The 15,054-nt window shown below is 52.0% G+C and overlaps 1 protein-coding gene across 4 annotated transcripts in view; it reads right to left on the bottom strand.

Moving 5' to 3' along the window:
* The window catches only part of PAX5 (paired box 5), a 188,585-nt gene that overhangs the window by 31,057 nt on the left and 142,474 nt on the right, over positions 1-15,054 (bottom strand). For all 4 annotated transcript variants that reach the window (XM_081803204.1, XM_081803206.1, XM_081803203.1 and 1 more), the window contains one exon: positions 8,978-9,079. In XM_081803204.1, coding sequence (XP_081659330.1) covers positions 8,978-9,079 — 102 coding nt within the window. The remainder of the gene's footprint in view (positions 1-8,977; positions 9,080-15,054) is intronic.

Consider the following 15,054-nt stretch of genomic DNA (forward strand, 5'->3'; position numbering starts at 1 on the left):
TGTGCTCCCAGAGTCCCTGAGTTTACCTATTACCACATTCGTCCCCCTAGATCCTTACCGACTTGCCCATCTGCACTATAGACTAAGCTTTTCATGGACAAGGGGCACGGCTTTCACCTTTCTATGCCTACCCTCATGCTTGGTACATGTAGTTGGAAGGGAGAGAGAGAGGGAGGGAGGAGAAAAGGAAAGAAAAACTGATGGATGGATGGATGGGTGGCTGGCTGCTGAAACCTGACCAGCTCAAGGTCCCACCATTACTTTTTATGTTCAATATGGTTCAAGAGGACATCAGGGTGTCTCCCACGCTGCTTCTTTCCAGACCCCCACGTGCCTAACTATGGGGCACCTCTCCAACCCACCTTATAGTACTTCACGCATAAAGGTACCAAAAATAATGAGACTTCTCATTCTAAAAATACAAAAGGCTTATTTTTATAATTTTGCTTCTGAAATTATTTGGCCACAAGCAATTTATGTAACCTACGGTTGGCTATGATTTCTCAGAAATCAAGATACAGGCCAGGGAATTCTTGCAAAGTGAGAAAATCCAACTTAAAAATTGTTTTCAAATGTAATGAAATTTTTATGAGCACTAAATTTAATAGTTAATGAAGTTAACATAATGTTACAATTTGCAGGCACTAAACATTTATTAAGGCAAGTTTTCCAGCTTTCTTTCTGAACTTTTGAGGCAAAAACAGTGGTAAATTGTTGTAAATTCCTGAAAAGCTCTTGGGCCCTTAGCCCAGGACCCCTCAGGGACCCTACATTCCCCATTACTGTCCCGTAGGAAGTCCTGGCTAGAATGTCAACCTCCTTCTTCAGGAGCTCAAGTCTGGTAGGGGCTAAGATACACTCACAGATAATGTCATAGAAACTAAGAGGAACATTCGCCGGGAGAAGTGGGCAGAGCCAGTGGGTAGATGGCTAGGGGGCTGGTCTGAACCCTGGACGCTGTAGGACACTGGCTCCTCCATGGGGACCCTTTCTTTCCAGGAGGGCTGCCTCCCAGCCTCTCCCTTCCTAGCCCACCCAGCTGAGCCAGGCCCAAAGCACCTTTTCCTCGTTTTCCCTGAAATAGGACTCGACCACTTATCCAGAGGGAACGGCCACCCAGCCCTGTGGCTGGGTACTTTTGCAGCTCCCTCAGGCAGGAAGTGGTACTGGGAGGCAATGCCACAGAATGGCTTGCCATCCCCGGGGCTTGGAGTCAGGCTGCTCTACCACCTACCGTGTGGCCAGGTGCTGAGGAGGACTCCCCTGCAGCTGCTCTGCTAGGGCCTACGCACACGTGAGCTGCAGCCCCTGTCCACTGGGGCGCCTCTCCCAGAATCTGACTCAGACCTCGGGATCAAGGAGGATGAAAGCCCCGGGCCCAGCGAGGCCGCCCATTCTCCTCAGGACACCCACACCTGAGGGCTGTGCACCTGCACTCCTCTCTGAACCAACAAGGGAACCCAACCTCTTGGGGCTGGGACCTCAACCTGCCCCACTTCATTTCACCCAAAGCTCAGATGCCCTCCGCATACTTCAATTTCTTCTAAAGCAAATCCTGACTGTATCCCCTAATTTCCTAAAAAGGCATCACAATCCAGTTTTTTGTTTGTTTGTTTTTAAAAAAATACCACTTGCAGAGGCACATCAGGGAGAAACATGAAAAGTCAGGAGCCCAGACATATGGTCTCCCTCACTCATGACTGGTTCTCATAAGTGCCATCAGAAGGCGCAGAGATGGGGAGAGCTAGACAGAGTAGCCCGGGGAGACTTAGACACAGAGTGTAACTGCTGGTTGTACTGCCTCATGCACCCGAGGTTTCCAGGGCTTGATGTTTGGATGCTGGAGAGGCCCCTCTTCATTCAGCCCAGCCTGGCCTTCCTACTTGTCCCTGCCTGCACCCCAAAACCCCTGCTGGATGCCCAGGCTCTCTGGGCCTTGGGTCTTCTCACCCAACAACGCCCTTCCAATTTCTCAGGCTGCAAACTTGTCTTTCAAGGTCCAGCCCAAGTGACCTCCCCTGGGAAGCCTTCCCTGGTTTCCCCCACCTCACCCCATGGCCCCAGCAAATTCAACAGCCCCCTCCTTCGCATTTCCTCAGTACATTCCTACATTTAAACTCCTAACACAGCATGCAGGAATCACTTTTTATATCTGTCTCCCCAACCACTCTGTGAGCTGCCTGAGGGCAAGGACTGTGTCTGCAACACCACACCTAGCTTAGAACTGGCACTTCCAGGAAATGTGTGAAGAATGAACAACCAACTAGCCACCTGCTGTTTCCCCCTGGTGGAGCCTGGTATTCCCCCCAAGTCAGTTCCGTTCCTGGTGTGGCAGAGTGACTAGATGCCACTAGAGGGCAGCAAAGAGTCAGGAACGAGCAACAGGTGGCCACAGGGGAGCCCAGGGTGAGCTTTGAAAAGTATGGAGGGAGCTTCAAAAGTACCCAGGCCACAGGACCACCAGAAGCCCCGGTGAGGGAGAAGAAAGAGCTATGAAACCAAAAGCCATTCATTCTCTGAGCAAACACTCTCTGAGCCTGATGCTTAGGCCTGGGAGGCACTTGACAAGCAATGGTCCAATCTCCCTCCCTCCACCCATGCTTCAGTCCCTCCAACAGGTCCTTTCTAGTTTCTGTGAGCCCCTCCCCTCCCCAGCCTGCCCATTTGCCTATCTTCAGTTCTAATTCTGGGGAAGGGGTCCCTCTGGCTCCCATTCACTGGTCCTAGCCATGCCTTTCAGAATTGTGCAGAGTATATTCTCCCCATGGTCCACATGCTAAATGAAGCCCAGAACGTGGAAATGGCATTCTCAGATCACATAGTGACTCCCTGGCTGAATCTGGCCACAATCCAGGCTTTTGCCTCCCTGCTGGGCCCCCCTGCCCCCATTCCTGCTTGGCTTGTGACATTCTTGCTTGTGACTGGATTCTTTTCGAACTATTTCTCCCACTGATCCATGGGCTCCATGGGCCATGAACTCCACTGGAGAGTCCTCAATCTGATGCCAGCCTCGGTCAGGCCAGCCTTAGAGGCATGCAGCTAGGTGTCTTTTCTCACCACCACACCCTGCTGAGGCCCCTATATAAACAACAGTCATCACAGTAATCGTCAACACTTGCGTGGCATTTACTATGTGCTAGGTAAAATTCTAAGAGTACTATATAAACTACATCATTTAATGCTCACTCCTATTCCCGTCACCCCCATTTTATAGATGAGGAGGAAACGAAGGTACAAAGAAGTTATGTAACTTGCCCCAAGTCACACAGCTAGTGAGACACAGAATGGGGATTAAAAACCAGGCAATCTGGCTCCAGTGTCCCATGCTTCCCCATGCGGCTGGGAACCGGGACACGGCAGTGAACAAAACAGACCTAGCTTTGTGTACTGCACAACCTGATGGGAAAGCAGATGAGGATGGAGTAAACCACTGAGGAAAGTCCTTCACCTGTGCTTAGTATCTGCTTAGGATGCTTTGTGAGAGAAGTGATGGGGGGGCGGTCCTGGTTTAGATGGTGTGGTAGGCAGAATAATGACCCCTGACCAAAGAGGTCTACATCCTGATCCCTGGAACCTGTGAGCATGGTAGGTGATATAGCAAAGGGGAATTGCTAATTAGCTGGAAGCTAAGGAGAGTACCCTGGATTATCCAGGTGGGGCCAATAAAATCCCATGAGTCCTTAAAAGTGGAAGAGGGAGGCTGGAGAGAGAGAAGTAGAAAGATGGCGTCACAATAAAGATTCAGCCCAGCATGGCCAGCTTTGAAGATAAAGCACGGGGGCCACCAACCAACAAATGCAGGGAATATCTACACACTGGAAAAGGCAAGGAAACGATTCTCCCCTAGAGCCTCCAGGAGGAACACAGCCCTGCTGACACCTTGACGTTGGCCCATTAACACCCATTCTGGACTTCTGACCTCCAGAACTATAAGATGATGAATTTATGTTTTGAGTCACTAGTTTGTGGTAACTCATTACACTAGCAATAGGAAATTAATACGCATTTGGTTACGGGAAAGACCCCTCTGAGGTGAACCCTACAGGGAGGCGAGGACTAGCCCCATAAGAGCAGCAGAGAGGGGCTGAGAAGAAGCTGCACCTGCCTCTCATTCCTACCACCAGAGTCCCACGGGCCCCATGCCTGCCCATCTCTCGCTGTCGTTCCACACCTCGCTGGCCTCAGGTTCCTGTTCTACCCACCCTCGGCTCCTTCTTTATGAAAAGAAAATCCATCAGTTAACTGAGCAATGTAACTGAAAAGCACCCCGAAACGATATACACCAACCCATGGCAAGTAGAGTGCCCAGGACAGGAGGAACTTGCTGTGCCCCTTCTAGGGCTTCCAACAAGCTTCTTGTCTGCTGCAGCCCAAGGAAGGCAAACACAACACAGTCGGGATTTCTTGGCACTCGGCCAAAAGCTCCCAGAGGGAAAGCACGTGGAGGGCACGTGGGAGCGTCCCTGACTGGGTCTCCTTGCTGCTTAGACTTACTGAAGCCAAAGGGCAGTGAGCACCCTTCCTTCTCGCCCAGCGTGGAAATTTTAAGAGTTTCAAAAGCCATGCTGATATCTGTTAGGATGTACAAAATCTCCAGGCGGGAATCAACTAGTTGTACCGATCAGGACACCACGGAATCTTTGGTGCAAAACTTTTGGCATTTGCTGGGACTCGAGGAAAACAAGACTCAACTGTTTCCATTCTAAGCTGATTATGTGCCCTCTTTGCTTTATTCAATGTAAGTGATCGACAAAGGGCTCACAGATTTTGCACAGTGGCAGAAGGCAGAAATGGAATCTACAGATACCAGAGAAGACCAAGAAGCCCCATTTTGCAGGTCTGGGAACACCCTGGAGCCGGAAACATCAGACAGCACCCCGATGGCAGAATCAGGATGGAAAATACAGAGTCCAAGCCAACAAGCTAGAATTTAATATGGAAAAATGGGATGCCTATTTTTTTTTTTTCAGGGCCAAAAGTTCAACTACACTTGGGCAGTCCCTCCTCAATGTGTCTACAAGCAAACCTTACACCTGAAAGTCTTCCCTTGAAAGAAGAGGGGGCAGCCAAATTTCCTAAAACCTAGCATGGAAAAACAACTCAGAAGATGTCAGTCTCCCTCCGGATTCACGGCTAGGGGAGGCAGGTGGACTGTTCCATATAGTGAAACAGACAATTACCACGTCACAGCCTCAGACAAAAGAAGGATAAACAATCTCCTAAAGCCTTGCTCAGTTTGTTTCTCCAAACTCTACCAACATGCCCCTGGGGGTCTGTGAAATGGCATCCCCTTCAGCATGGCCACAATTGAATGAACGCCTCCCAGATTCAGAAGCCCATGAGATTATGAGTCAGAAATCTGAACAAAGTGGAAATCCTCAAATAGATGGTGGTATATCCATGCTCTAATCCCTGGAACTTGTGAATGTTACTTCTATGGACCAAAAAAAAGGGAGGGAGGAGCGTGTGTGGGGGGGTTCCCTTTATAGATGTAATTAAGATTTTTTTTTTTTTAAAGACCCTACCCATTCATTTTGACAGAGAGAGACAGCAAGAGAGAGGGAACACAAGTGGGTGGAGTGGGAGAGGGAGAAGCAGGCTTCCCGCGGAGCAGGAAGCCCGACGCAGGGCTCGATCCCAGGACCCTGGGACCATGACCTGAGCCGAAGGCAGACGCTTAAGGACTGAGCCACCCAGGCACCCTGATGTAATTAAGGATTTTAAAATGGGAAGAGTATCCTGGATTATCCAGCTGGGCCCTAAATGCAGTCCTGTGTATCCTTACAAGGGAGAAGGAGACGTGACCCCCTTCGTGCTGTGAAGGTAGAACAGAGACTTGCAGGGAACACCAGGACCCACAGGAATGGATCTCTCCCTAGAGCCCCCAGAGGGAGCACAGCCCTGGGCCCCAGGACTGCGAGACAGTCACAGGAACTAACGCACAGTTCCATATTAACTTTCCCTGCCTCCCTCCCTTAGCCACAGCACACAGAAGGACCTATTCTGTGCTAGGGACTGTGAGGGCTACAGAAGACAAAGCAGAGGGCCTGGCCTTTACGACCCACCATTCAGCGGCACAGCTAACTGGGCCACACACAGGCTGGGCCAAGGGGTGTAACAAAGCCAAGTATCAAGCATCCCCCCGGGGAGGGCCAAACTGGAAGGCTTCCCGGAGCAGGTGATATTTCCACGTAGCCTGAAGGGTAAAGCTGGATCCCAACAGACAGGGGCAGGAAGCAGCAGAAACCAAGGGCACAGATGGGAGTTACGCTGATGGATGCGCCTGTGAAGTGTGCGAGGAACCAGTGGGCGGTCACGGGGAGGGACGAGCTGGGCGAGCTGGCCAGAAAGGCAGGTTGAGGCCAGATTAGGTGGCCCAAGACCCGCCATGCCGTAAGGGGGCCCCCTGTGCTGTGTGCCAGTCCTGGGGGAGTTCAGCGAAGACCGTGCCTGTGGGTCAGCACTGCCCCCATGAAGCCATTCCAAAAATAGGTTTGATGATCATGTTGGAAACAGAATCCCAAAGATGTGACACAGTTTGGACACTAAGGAACAGGAACCCCTGAGCATGGAGTCCCAGCCCTGACACTGGGTCTGGAAGGGAATGAGTCGCGGGGGTGTATGAGAAGAGAAAGCAAACGGAGAAGAAAGGGAGAGAGTGGGAGGCAGACCTGGGCTCCCCGCCAAGATGCTTGTGTTCCTCCCTCCACATGGCATACCGTCCCTCTGTGCCAGGGGACTGACTGATCATGCCCCGTTCTAGGACCGGTCCCGCCGCTGGTTTGGTCAGACTGGACCTTTGTTCAGGCCTGTGATTCCTGCGGCTGCTGTTAATGGGCGAGGAACCGCCGTTGGTTCCCACTGGGGTGTCTGCCAGGCCCACGGCCATTTGTATCTTTTTTTTTTTTTTAAGATTTTATTTATTTATTTGAGAGAGAGAGAATGAGAGACAGAGAGCATGAGAAGGAGGAAGGTCAGAGGGAGAAGCAGGGAGCCCAATGCGGGACTCGATCCGGGACTCCAGGATCATGACCTGAGCCGAAGGCAGTCGCTTAACCAACTGAGCCACCCAGGCGCCCCGGCCATTTGTATCTTGAGCCTAGTAATTAGGCCTGGAGAAATCACGGGGGCCGGGGCAGACTCTGTTTGGATAAACTCAAGAAAGCTCAGCTGCTTCTCAAGACTTGGCCTCTTTGGGGTCTGCGGTGGGGAGACGGCGGGGCCAGCTGGTGGCCTCAGCCTTACCGGACAGTGTGCCCTTGGGAGAGGGCCTAGGGCAGCTGCCTGGGCCCCTGCCATCCGGCAGAAGCTTGTGTTGATGGAATGAGAGCACACAGAGGCAGCGGAGTACGGAGGAAGAAGCCCTAACTGCTGGGCAAAGCCCCAGACTCAAGCCCTGCCCCCTGCAGGCTGGGCAGCCTTGGGCGATTCCCCAACTGCTCTGAGTCTCAGCTTCCCCTTTTGGAAAATGGGGATTTGATTCCTACCCAACCCACCTCACAGGGTTGGAACTATAAAGGGCTCCCGGGAAAGCACTTTGCCTTTTATAAAGTGCTACGGAAGCGTGAGGGGCCGTGAGTGGGCAGGACTTGGGCTCCATCTCCTGAGAGTAGGGGCGGAAAGGAGTCTGGGTCCCCCCACCTCTGTTGGCCTTGTGCACAGTATTTCCCGACGCTCTGCCATGAGCCCATCCCCCCCCCAGCAGAGAGGCAAAGGCTCTTTGCAGGTGTGAACCTGGCAGGCCTCCCTGGCCCTGGCGAGGCCCAGGGCACGAGTACACACAGAGGCCATTTCCCATATGTCTCATATTTAAAAGTCATAAATCAAGCTAACAAACCGTTAAATGAAATATGCTCTGTCCTCCTACCTTGTTAAATACATCTTTGTTAACAACCGGGAAGGCCAGGAGTGAATTTAGAATTCTGGGACTCCTTGGCATCTGTGCCAGGACCTGGCTGCGTGGGGAAAGCCCAGCCAGGCTAGGATTCGCCCTGCGTCCCTTCCCGCCCCTGGCTTGGCTCATCATCCTGTGGGGCCTCACACGGACGTGGGAACACCCCATCTCACATTCGGTTCTGCCCATCCCCCACCAGTCCTCAGCCTGGGGTGCCACGCCCATGACACGGACTGCAGAGGAGGCTGGCAGAGGCATGTGGTTACTTAGGCAGGACCCCTAGGGTGGGCTAGAAAGAGGGGCTCGGGCACCAGGTAAATGACTCAGAACAAGAAACAATACTAACCCTTAAAAGAATAAAAGAAGTGTAACCACATCCAACCCAGTCCTGATTTTCCCCCTGATTTTTTTAAACATCTTTCAAAAAATGATACTTTGGGTTTCCTGCTATGCTCATGCCCTGAGGACACAGCCAGCCAGCACCAGGATGATGTGATGTCTTTCCCCACCCCATCCTACAGTGGAAGGAACAGGGCGGCCTCCTTTCTAAATGTCTTTAAAGAAACGGACCCATCGCTGGCGCGAGGGGATAAGGTTTCCTTCCGTGGCCACGGGGTATTCAGCTCCGAATCAAGTCACCAACCCACCCGCCAACATCCTCTCTGTCCTGAGCACATGGTCCTCAACCCCAAGGAGTAAGGCTGCTGAGAGCCCCTGGGGGTCGGGGAGGGAAGCCTCCTGGTATTCACCTCGCACAAACTTCGTGGGGGAGGATGGAGGAGGACCCCGACTGAGCACTGGCTGGGCAACCTTTGGCCAGGTTCCGCACCCCTCTGTGTTCAGACTATCTGTGTGGCCACCAAGGGGCTGTTTGAGTGACAGTCCCCACCCCCCTTCCCGAGTTCACTGCCGGCCCCACTGAAGGCCCAGCTGCAGAGAGAGAGGCTGAGAGTGCAGACCTCTGCCTGATTTATTCAGGTCCGCTTCTCAGAAGCGTAGAGGTCACCCGGGCTGTTTGGGGGGAAGCCCCCCCGGAAACCCCGTCCGCTGCCTGCTGTGGAGACGCCAACAGCGCAAACTCACCAGGCACCATCCCTGTCAGCGTCGGTGCCGAGTAGCTGCCCTGTCCGGCGGGGGGGACGTGCGGAGGGTACCCGGGGAGGGTCGTGCTCGCCAAGTCACGGCCTGAGGAATCAAAGCAACAAATCACGGGGTGAGTGTCTCCGTGGCCAGCGCTCATGTCCACAGCTCCCGGGACATCTGCACATTTGTCACGTCTGGACGCTGAGCGCCAGTGTGCCCCCACCCCCTCCCGTCACTCACGCATGCAGACACGTGCGCACGCGCGCACACACACGCACAGGCACGCAGCCCTCCGGCCACCCTGGCTCCACTCAGCAGGGACCCGGGACAGCTCCGCTGCTTCCCTGGGAAAACGGAGCTCCGGCCAGCTCACCTCGCGAGAGCTGAAGGGGGTACTTGGACTTCTCCCCGTCCACACCTTTGCTTCTGCCGCGCCTCTGCGCGACGCACCCTCTCCTCCAGCTGCAGGCAGCCCAACACCACGCGCCCGCGAAGGCCTGCTCCAACACCTCCCTCCTCCTCCTCCTCAGACCCTCAGCTGTGTGTCTGGTCCTTATTCAGTCCTTCCTCCTTTGCCCTAGAGCTCGCCATTCACTCGACAAAGGTGCCGGAAGTGTACCTCCTCACGCCTGACACTGTTCTGGGCACTGGGACGTGGAGATTAAGGCCTCGGCCATTGGGGGGCAGACATTCTGGTGGGTATGTGTTCACCTCTTTGCAGGCTGCCGGCTCCTGGAGGGCAGGGGGGACACCTCATTCATCCACCACAGGGCTTGGCACCTGGTAGGTCCCGAGTAAAGGCAGAACGAATGGGGTGTCCAAGCATGCTGGGTTTCATGCTGTGTGGAAGAAACCCCAGGTAGCAGAACTCTGTAAGGGAGATGGCACTGAGCTTTGGCCGCCTCTTAGGGATAAAGCAGAGCTCCGGCCCTTTCAAGCACCACCAGTTACGTGTATGTAACAGGGTGTTCGGGGCTCAGGAACCCAGATCTTGGGCAATCCGACTGTTCAGTGATTAGGTGGTGGGCCCTGAGGACAAGACCCCGCCCTGCGGGTGGGATTGCCAATTGCTCCTGGAAGAAGGAGATACACCTGCTTCAGCCATCCTGGGAGGCAGGAGGGAAATGAGGTGGCCTTAGGACAAGGGAGGGAAAGTGGAACCTTGACCTCCTCTGATTATGGACACTGGAGACTGGGTGGGGGCAGCTCCTGACCATGAAGAGCCAGGCCAAGTCCCAGGAAGGACTCCTGGAGCCCAGCGACTTGGTGCAGGCCCTACCACAGGTAGATGACTCTGAGCTCAGCCCATTAGCAGGTGGCCCAAGGAGAGAGACCACCTCTGATCAACACTCCCCAAAGAATCCAAGCCAGCACACGGTATGGGCTGTGAACGTTCCCCAGATAAACCAATTGCCTTTCTAGTGCCAGTCCTTCAAAGACTGTCCAGCCAACAGCCAAAGGCTGCCTCATTTCACAGGGTTCTGCTTACCTTCCAGAACCTTATGGAACAGAAGGCATGTGGCCTCCCCTGACCTTGCTCACCACCTCCCTGGCTTTAGACTGGGCATCCCAGCTTGCAACAAGCATTGCTCGTGTGTCTTCATATGGGGCATTGGAAGGGGAGCAAATGAACTACCTCTGAGCCCCCACAAGAGCTGACATTAAACAAAAAACCGGAATCGATGGAACTGACCAATTCTAATAAAGGTCATTTAAGGAGGTTTTCTCCCCAGCCCTTGTATGCCTCCCCCTCTCATCCTCCTCTGACCCCGCGCTTATAGCCCCCTAGGGCAGCTCCTGTCTCCAGGGTCACGTCTTTGTACCCAACATCAGAATGGCAGAGGCCTGCAGATATTTGTTAAGTGAATGAAAGAAGTGGCTCCAACAGGGCCCCTGATCTCTCGGGAGCTCATAAAATTCCCTCCACTTGTGGTCAAGAATCAGTGAAGGGAGGGCCCTTGAAGCTCTTCTGGACCAGCCCTGTCGCCATTCTGCAGATGGCAAAGCTGAGACCCATGGTGGGTGGGGAGCAACGAGCTCAGGTTTCCTAACATCAGCCCAGGACCCTCCTCTGCCTCAAGCAGCATCCTGGCGGGGGTGGGAAGAGCACTCACACCCAACACGGAGCCCTCTGCACACAGTCACAGGGATTTGGTGACCCGAGGGGTGCTGAGAAGGTATCTGAGGAAGCGGAGTGAGCCTACGTGTCAGGCTAGCTGGTACAAGATCAAAATGCCAGGGGCCAGACTGTGAGACATGCAGAGAAAGCAGTCGTGGCGGGAGCTGTTCTGATGGGCTGTGGAGCTCCAGCCCCAGCACCATCCCCAGGCTCACGCCCCTGGTGAAGACGACAAACCACAAATGCAGTGACAGAGGTCACGTGTTTAGCCATTCCGCTCCACTGCCACGCACATACACCTGGCGGGGCGTCTGACGGTGAATCCAGAGGCTCTACGTCACCCAGGCTGAGCCTTGCCTTCAGGCCACACCATGACCATTGCTTATCGGCTCTGTCGTGCAGAAGAAAATTCAACTACGCAGTTTTTGTGGATATATGTGTAGGGGTAGGAGCCAGGACCACATCAGAGAGAGGCCAAATCTGCCTCCTGAAAGACATGGCATTATCCTGATAGGAGGCTGCCTGGTGCAGGGAGCACATGGGGGCCAAGCCTCACAAGGTCCACGTCTGGTTGCCTGAGATGGGAAAGAGGGTCGTGGGAAGAGAAGGGGCTTGCCCAGGGACACTCAGTCGACTGGAGGCAAGCCTGGGACTGGAATGCAGCTCTCCTGCCTCCTGGGACTACGTTCTTTCTTCAACAAGAAGCTGTGCCTTTGGTCAGAACCCCAACAGTTTCTGCCAGTGTTACACATGCTTTAAAACCTTGATCCCTTAAGCAGAAAATACAGTGCCTCACCAAAGCACCCAACTCAAGAAGCCAGATTAAAAAAGTAATAAAATGAGGTGGCTGGGTGGCTCAGCCGGTTAAGCATCCGACTCTGGATTTCGGCTCAGGTCATGATCTCAGGGTCTTGAGATCAAGCCCCACATCGGGCTCCACGCTGGCCATGGAGCCTGCTTAAGATTCTCCCTCTCCTTCTGCCCCTCCCGCCCCTCTAAAAAAAAAAAAGTAATAAAATGAACCTAAGGAAAGGAGGAGGAAGGAATTGATAAAGAACAAGCAGAAGATAAAGAATTAGGAAACAGAGAAAAGCACACAGAACAATAAATGCACCCAAGAATTGTTACTGGAAAAGACCAATAAGACAGACAAACCTAGGGCAAGATCCAAAAAAGAAGACACAAATATCAAAATAAGGAATGAGGAGAAGGGGCGCCTGGGTGGCTCAGTCGTTAAGCGTCTGCCTTCAGCTCAGGTCATGATCCCAGGGTCCTGGGATAGAGCCGCAATGGGCTCCCTGCTCAGCGGGAAGCCTGCTTCTCCCTCTCCCACTCCCCCTGCTTGTGTTCCCTCTCTCGCTGTGTTTCTCTCTGTCAAATAAATCAATAAAATCTTTAAAAAAATAAAAGGAATGAGGAGAAGATACAACCAGAGACATGGAAAATATATTAAAAAATGCAAAGATGTGGGGCGCCTGGGTGGCTCAGTCGGTTAAGCGTCTGCCTTCGGCTCAGATCCCGGGGTCCTGGGATTGAGCCCCGCATCGGGTTCCCTGCTCGGCGGGAAGCCTGCTTCTCCCTCTCCCACTCCCCCTGCTTGTGTTCCCTCTCTCACTGTCTCTCTCTCTCTCCATCAATTAAATAAAATCTTAAAAAAAAAAATTGCAAAGATGCTCTATACTAATACATATGGACATCTTAGCAAAAGGTACAATTTTCTAGGAAAACATGAATTACCAAAATTAAGTTGAGAAGGAGAAAACACAAACAGCCCAATCACTTCGGCAGAAATAGAAAAGGTTCTTTCTTAAAACAATTTTTAAAAATAAGATGTCCATTTAGTTTTCAGGCAAGTTTCATTTCTTTTTGTTTGGGGCAAGTTCTTTTAAATCTTCAAAGGACACATACTTTTGTTATTAAACTGTTCCAGGATATATAAAACTAAAGAAAATCTTCCCAATTCATTTTTTTCCAAGCTAGCATAATCCTGATATGAAAACTTAACAAAGGTGTACAAAAATGAAAATTAAAGGCTAGTGTCACAATTTATTAATATCCACGCAAAAAAAAAATCTACGGTCTCACTGATCAAACAATATTAGAAAGAACAATATACCATGAACAAATAAGGTTGATTCCAGGTATGCAAGGATGATTCAGTATTAAAGCACTGGTTGGGAAATCATAGTAATGTATCAAAAGTTGAAAACCATATGATTATATCAAAGCTATGGAAAAGGCATTGGCTAAAATTCAATACTAATTCCTTACAATACCTCTTGGTAAATAAGAACTGAAGTACACTTCTTTGATCTGGTATTGATCTTAAATCTTGAGTCAACGTCATACTTAATTGGTGAAATACTTGAAACATTCTGAATTAAAATCAAAAACATGTCAAGGAAACCCGTTATCACTGAAAACTGTTCTAAAAGTTTGAGCCAGTACAAGAAGAAAAGATAGAGACCCAAGAGGGATAAACACTGGCAGTGAGGGAAATTATCATGAGCTGGGTATATCGTGAGCCTGGAAAACCAGCTCATCTACCAGAACCAGTGAAAAGGTTTGTTGAGACAGCTGGAATGGGTGTCTAGAATGAATATCGTTCTAGATTGAGTAGCTCCCCAGCGCCTCTCCCATCAAGTACAGGTTTTTCAGGTTGGCTTCCAAAGCCCTTCTCAGTCTGTGCCCCTAACCTGTGAGCTTTCCAGCCTCATCAACCCTGACTACCCCCACCCCCAGGGCCATTCCCCAAACCTGCCCTACCCTTTCCCATCCCTACGCCTTTGCTCAAGCTGTTCCCTTTCTAACTGCCCTTCTCCCATTCCTATCAGTTCCACGCTGCATCCAGTGTCCAACTTCTGCCCTCAAGAGCCTGCTCCTCTGCGAAGTGTCTTCTAGGCCCCTCGAGTCTTTGTGGCACCGGCATCTACTGCAGGTCCCTCTGCTCCCCACCCCGTCCCAGTGCATAGGGAGCATCGTGCCAGGGGAACAGACAAGCTGGGGGAGATGTCAGTCATGATAACACAGCACTTACTTTGTGCCAGACACTCTTTTACATACGTTAACTCGTTTTATCAACCTGACAACTCCATGAGGTTCAAACAACCACCATGCCCGAGGAACTGAGGAACGAAGAGGTTAAATAACTTGCCTAAGGTCACACGGCTAGGAGGAAACAGAGCTGGGATGTGAACCCAGGTGCCTGGGCTCCTGCCTGAGCTTGTTTGGTGGCGGTAGAGGGTGGGTGTGTGGGTGGAAGAGAACAAGCTACGAAGGAGGGGAGGCGGGAGAACTAGGAAGGTCAATTACTCAGGTTCGCAGCTGGAAGGGGTGAGCAGGTTGGAGCAAGGAAGAGAGAGTGGGGGTCAAAGACGGGCTGCCAGAAGTCAGGAGAGAAAGCGGCTGTCAGTGCCCCTTTGGGAAGAAACTCGCTAACCTCAGTCTGCCAGACCACCTAGACTATGTGCTCCATGGGGGTGGCAGGTAGCAAGTGCTCAGAACTACCGGTGGGGGAGCAGGACACAAAGAACATCCAGGGCCCATTTACCGGTTTTGCTACTGAACTGTCATGGACCTCTGGCAAGCCACTCCACCCTGAGCCTCAGTCTTTCCCAAATTTAAAAGAGAGCTCTTAGCTCAGTGATCTCCAAGAGTCCCCAAAGCTCATACTGGTCTCTGTGTGCATATACATGAAGGATAGTTTAGCTCTGAATAGATTGTTCTACCCTAAGGTCCAACTGCACCCACAGCTCTAGAACCTCCACAATCAATCCTCTAATCTGAGCTGCTGCCTAGAGGGCTAATCCATACTCCTTGGGGCAATGGCAAGCAGTTCTCTGAGCTTCTAGCCTCAGTGGGGACTTGGATCAGCTCCAGCAAGGGTTCAGGACTGGGCCAACATGCCATGGCTTCATGCCATCCCCAGTCCCTCCTCCCAGCCCATGAGGATGGCAGC

The sequence above is a fragment of the Leptonychotes weddellii genome, chromosome 14 (assembly GCF_054177405.1).
Source record: "Leptonychotes weddellii isolate Sample4059 chromosome 14, ASM5417740v2, whole genome shotgun sequence".
In the NCBI taxonomy this organism is placed as follows: domain Eukaryota; kingdom Metazoa; phylum Chordata; class Mammalia; order Carnivora; family Phocidae; genus Leptonychotes; species Leptonychotes weddellii.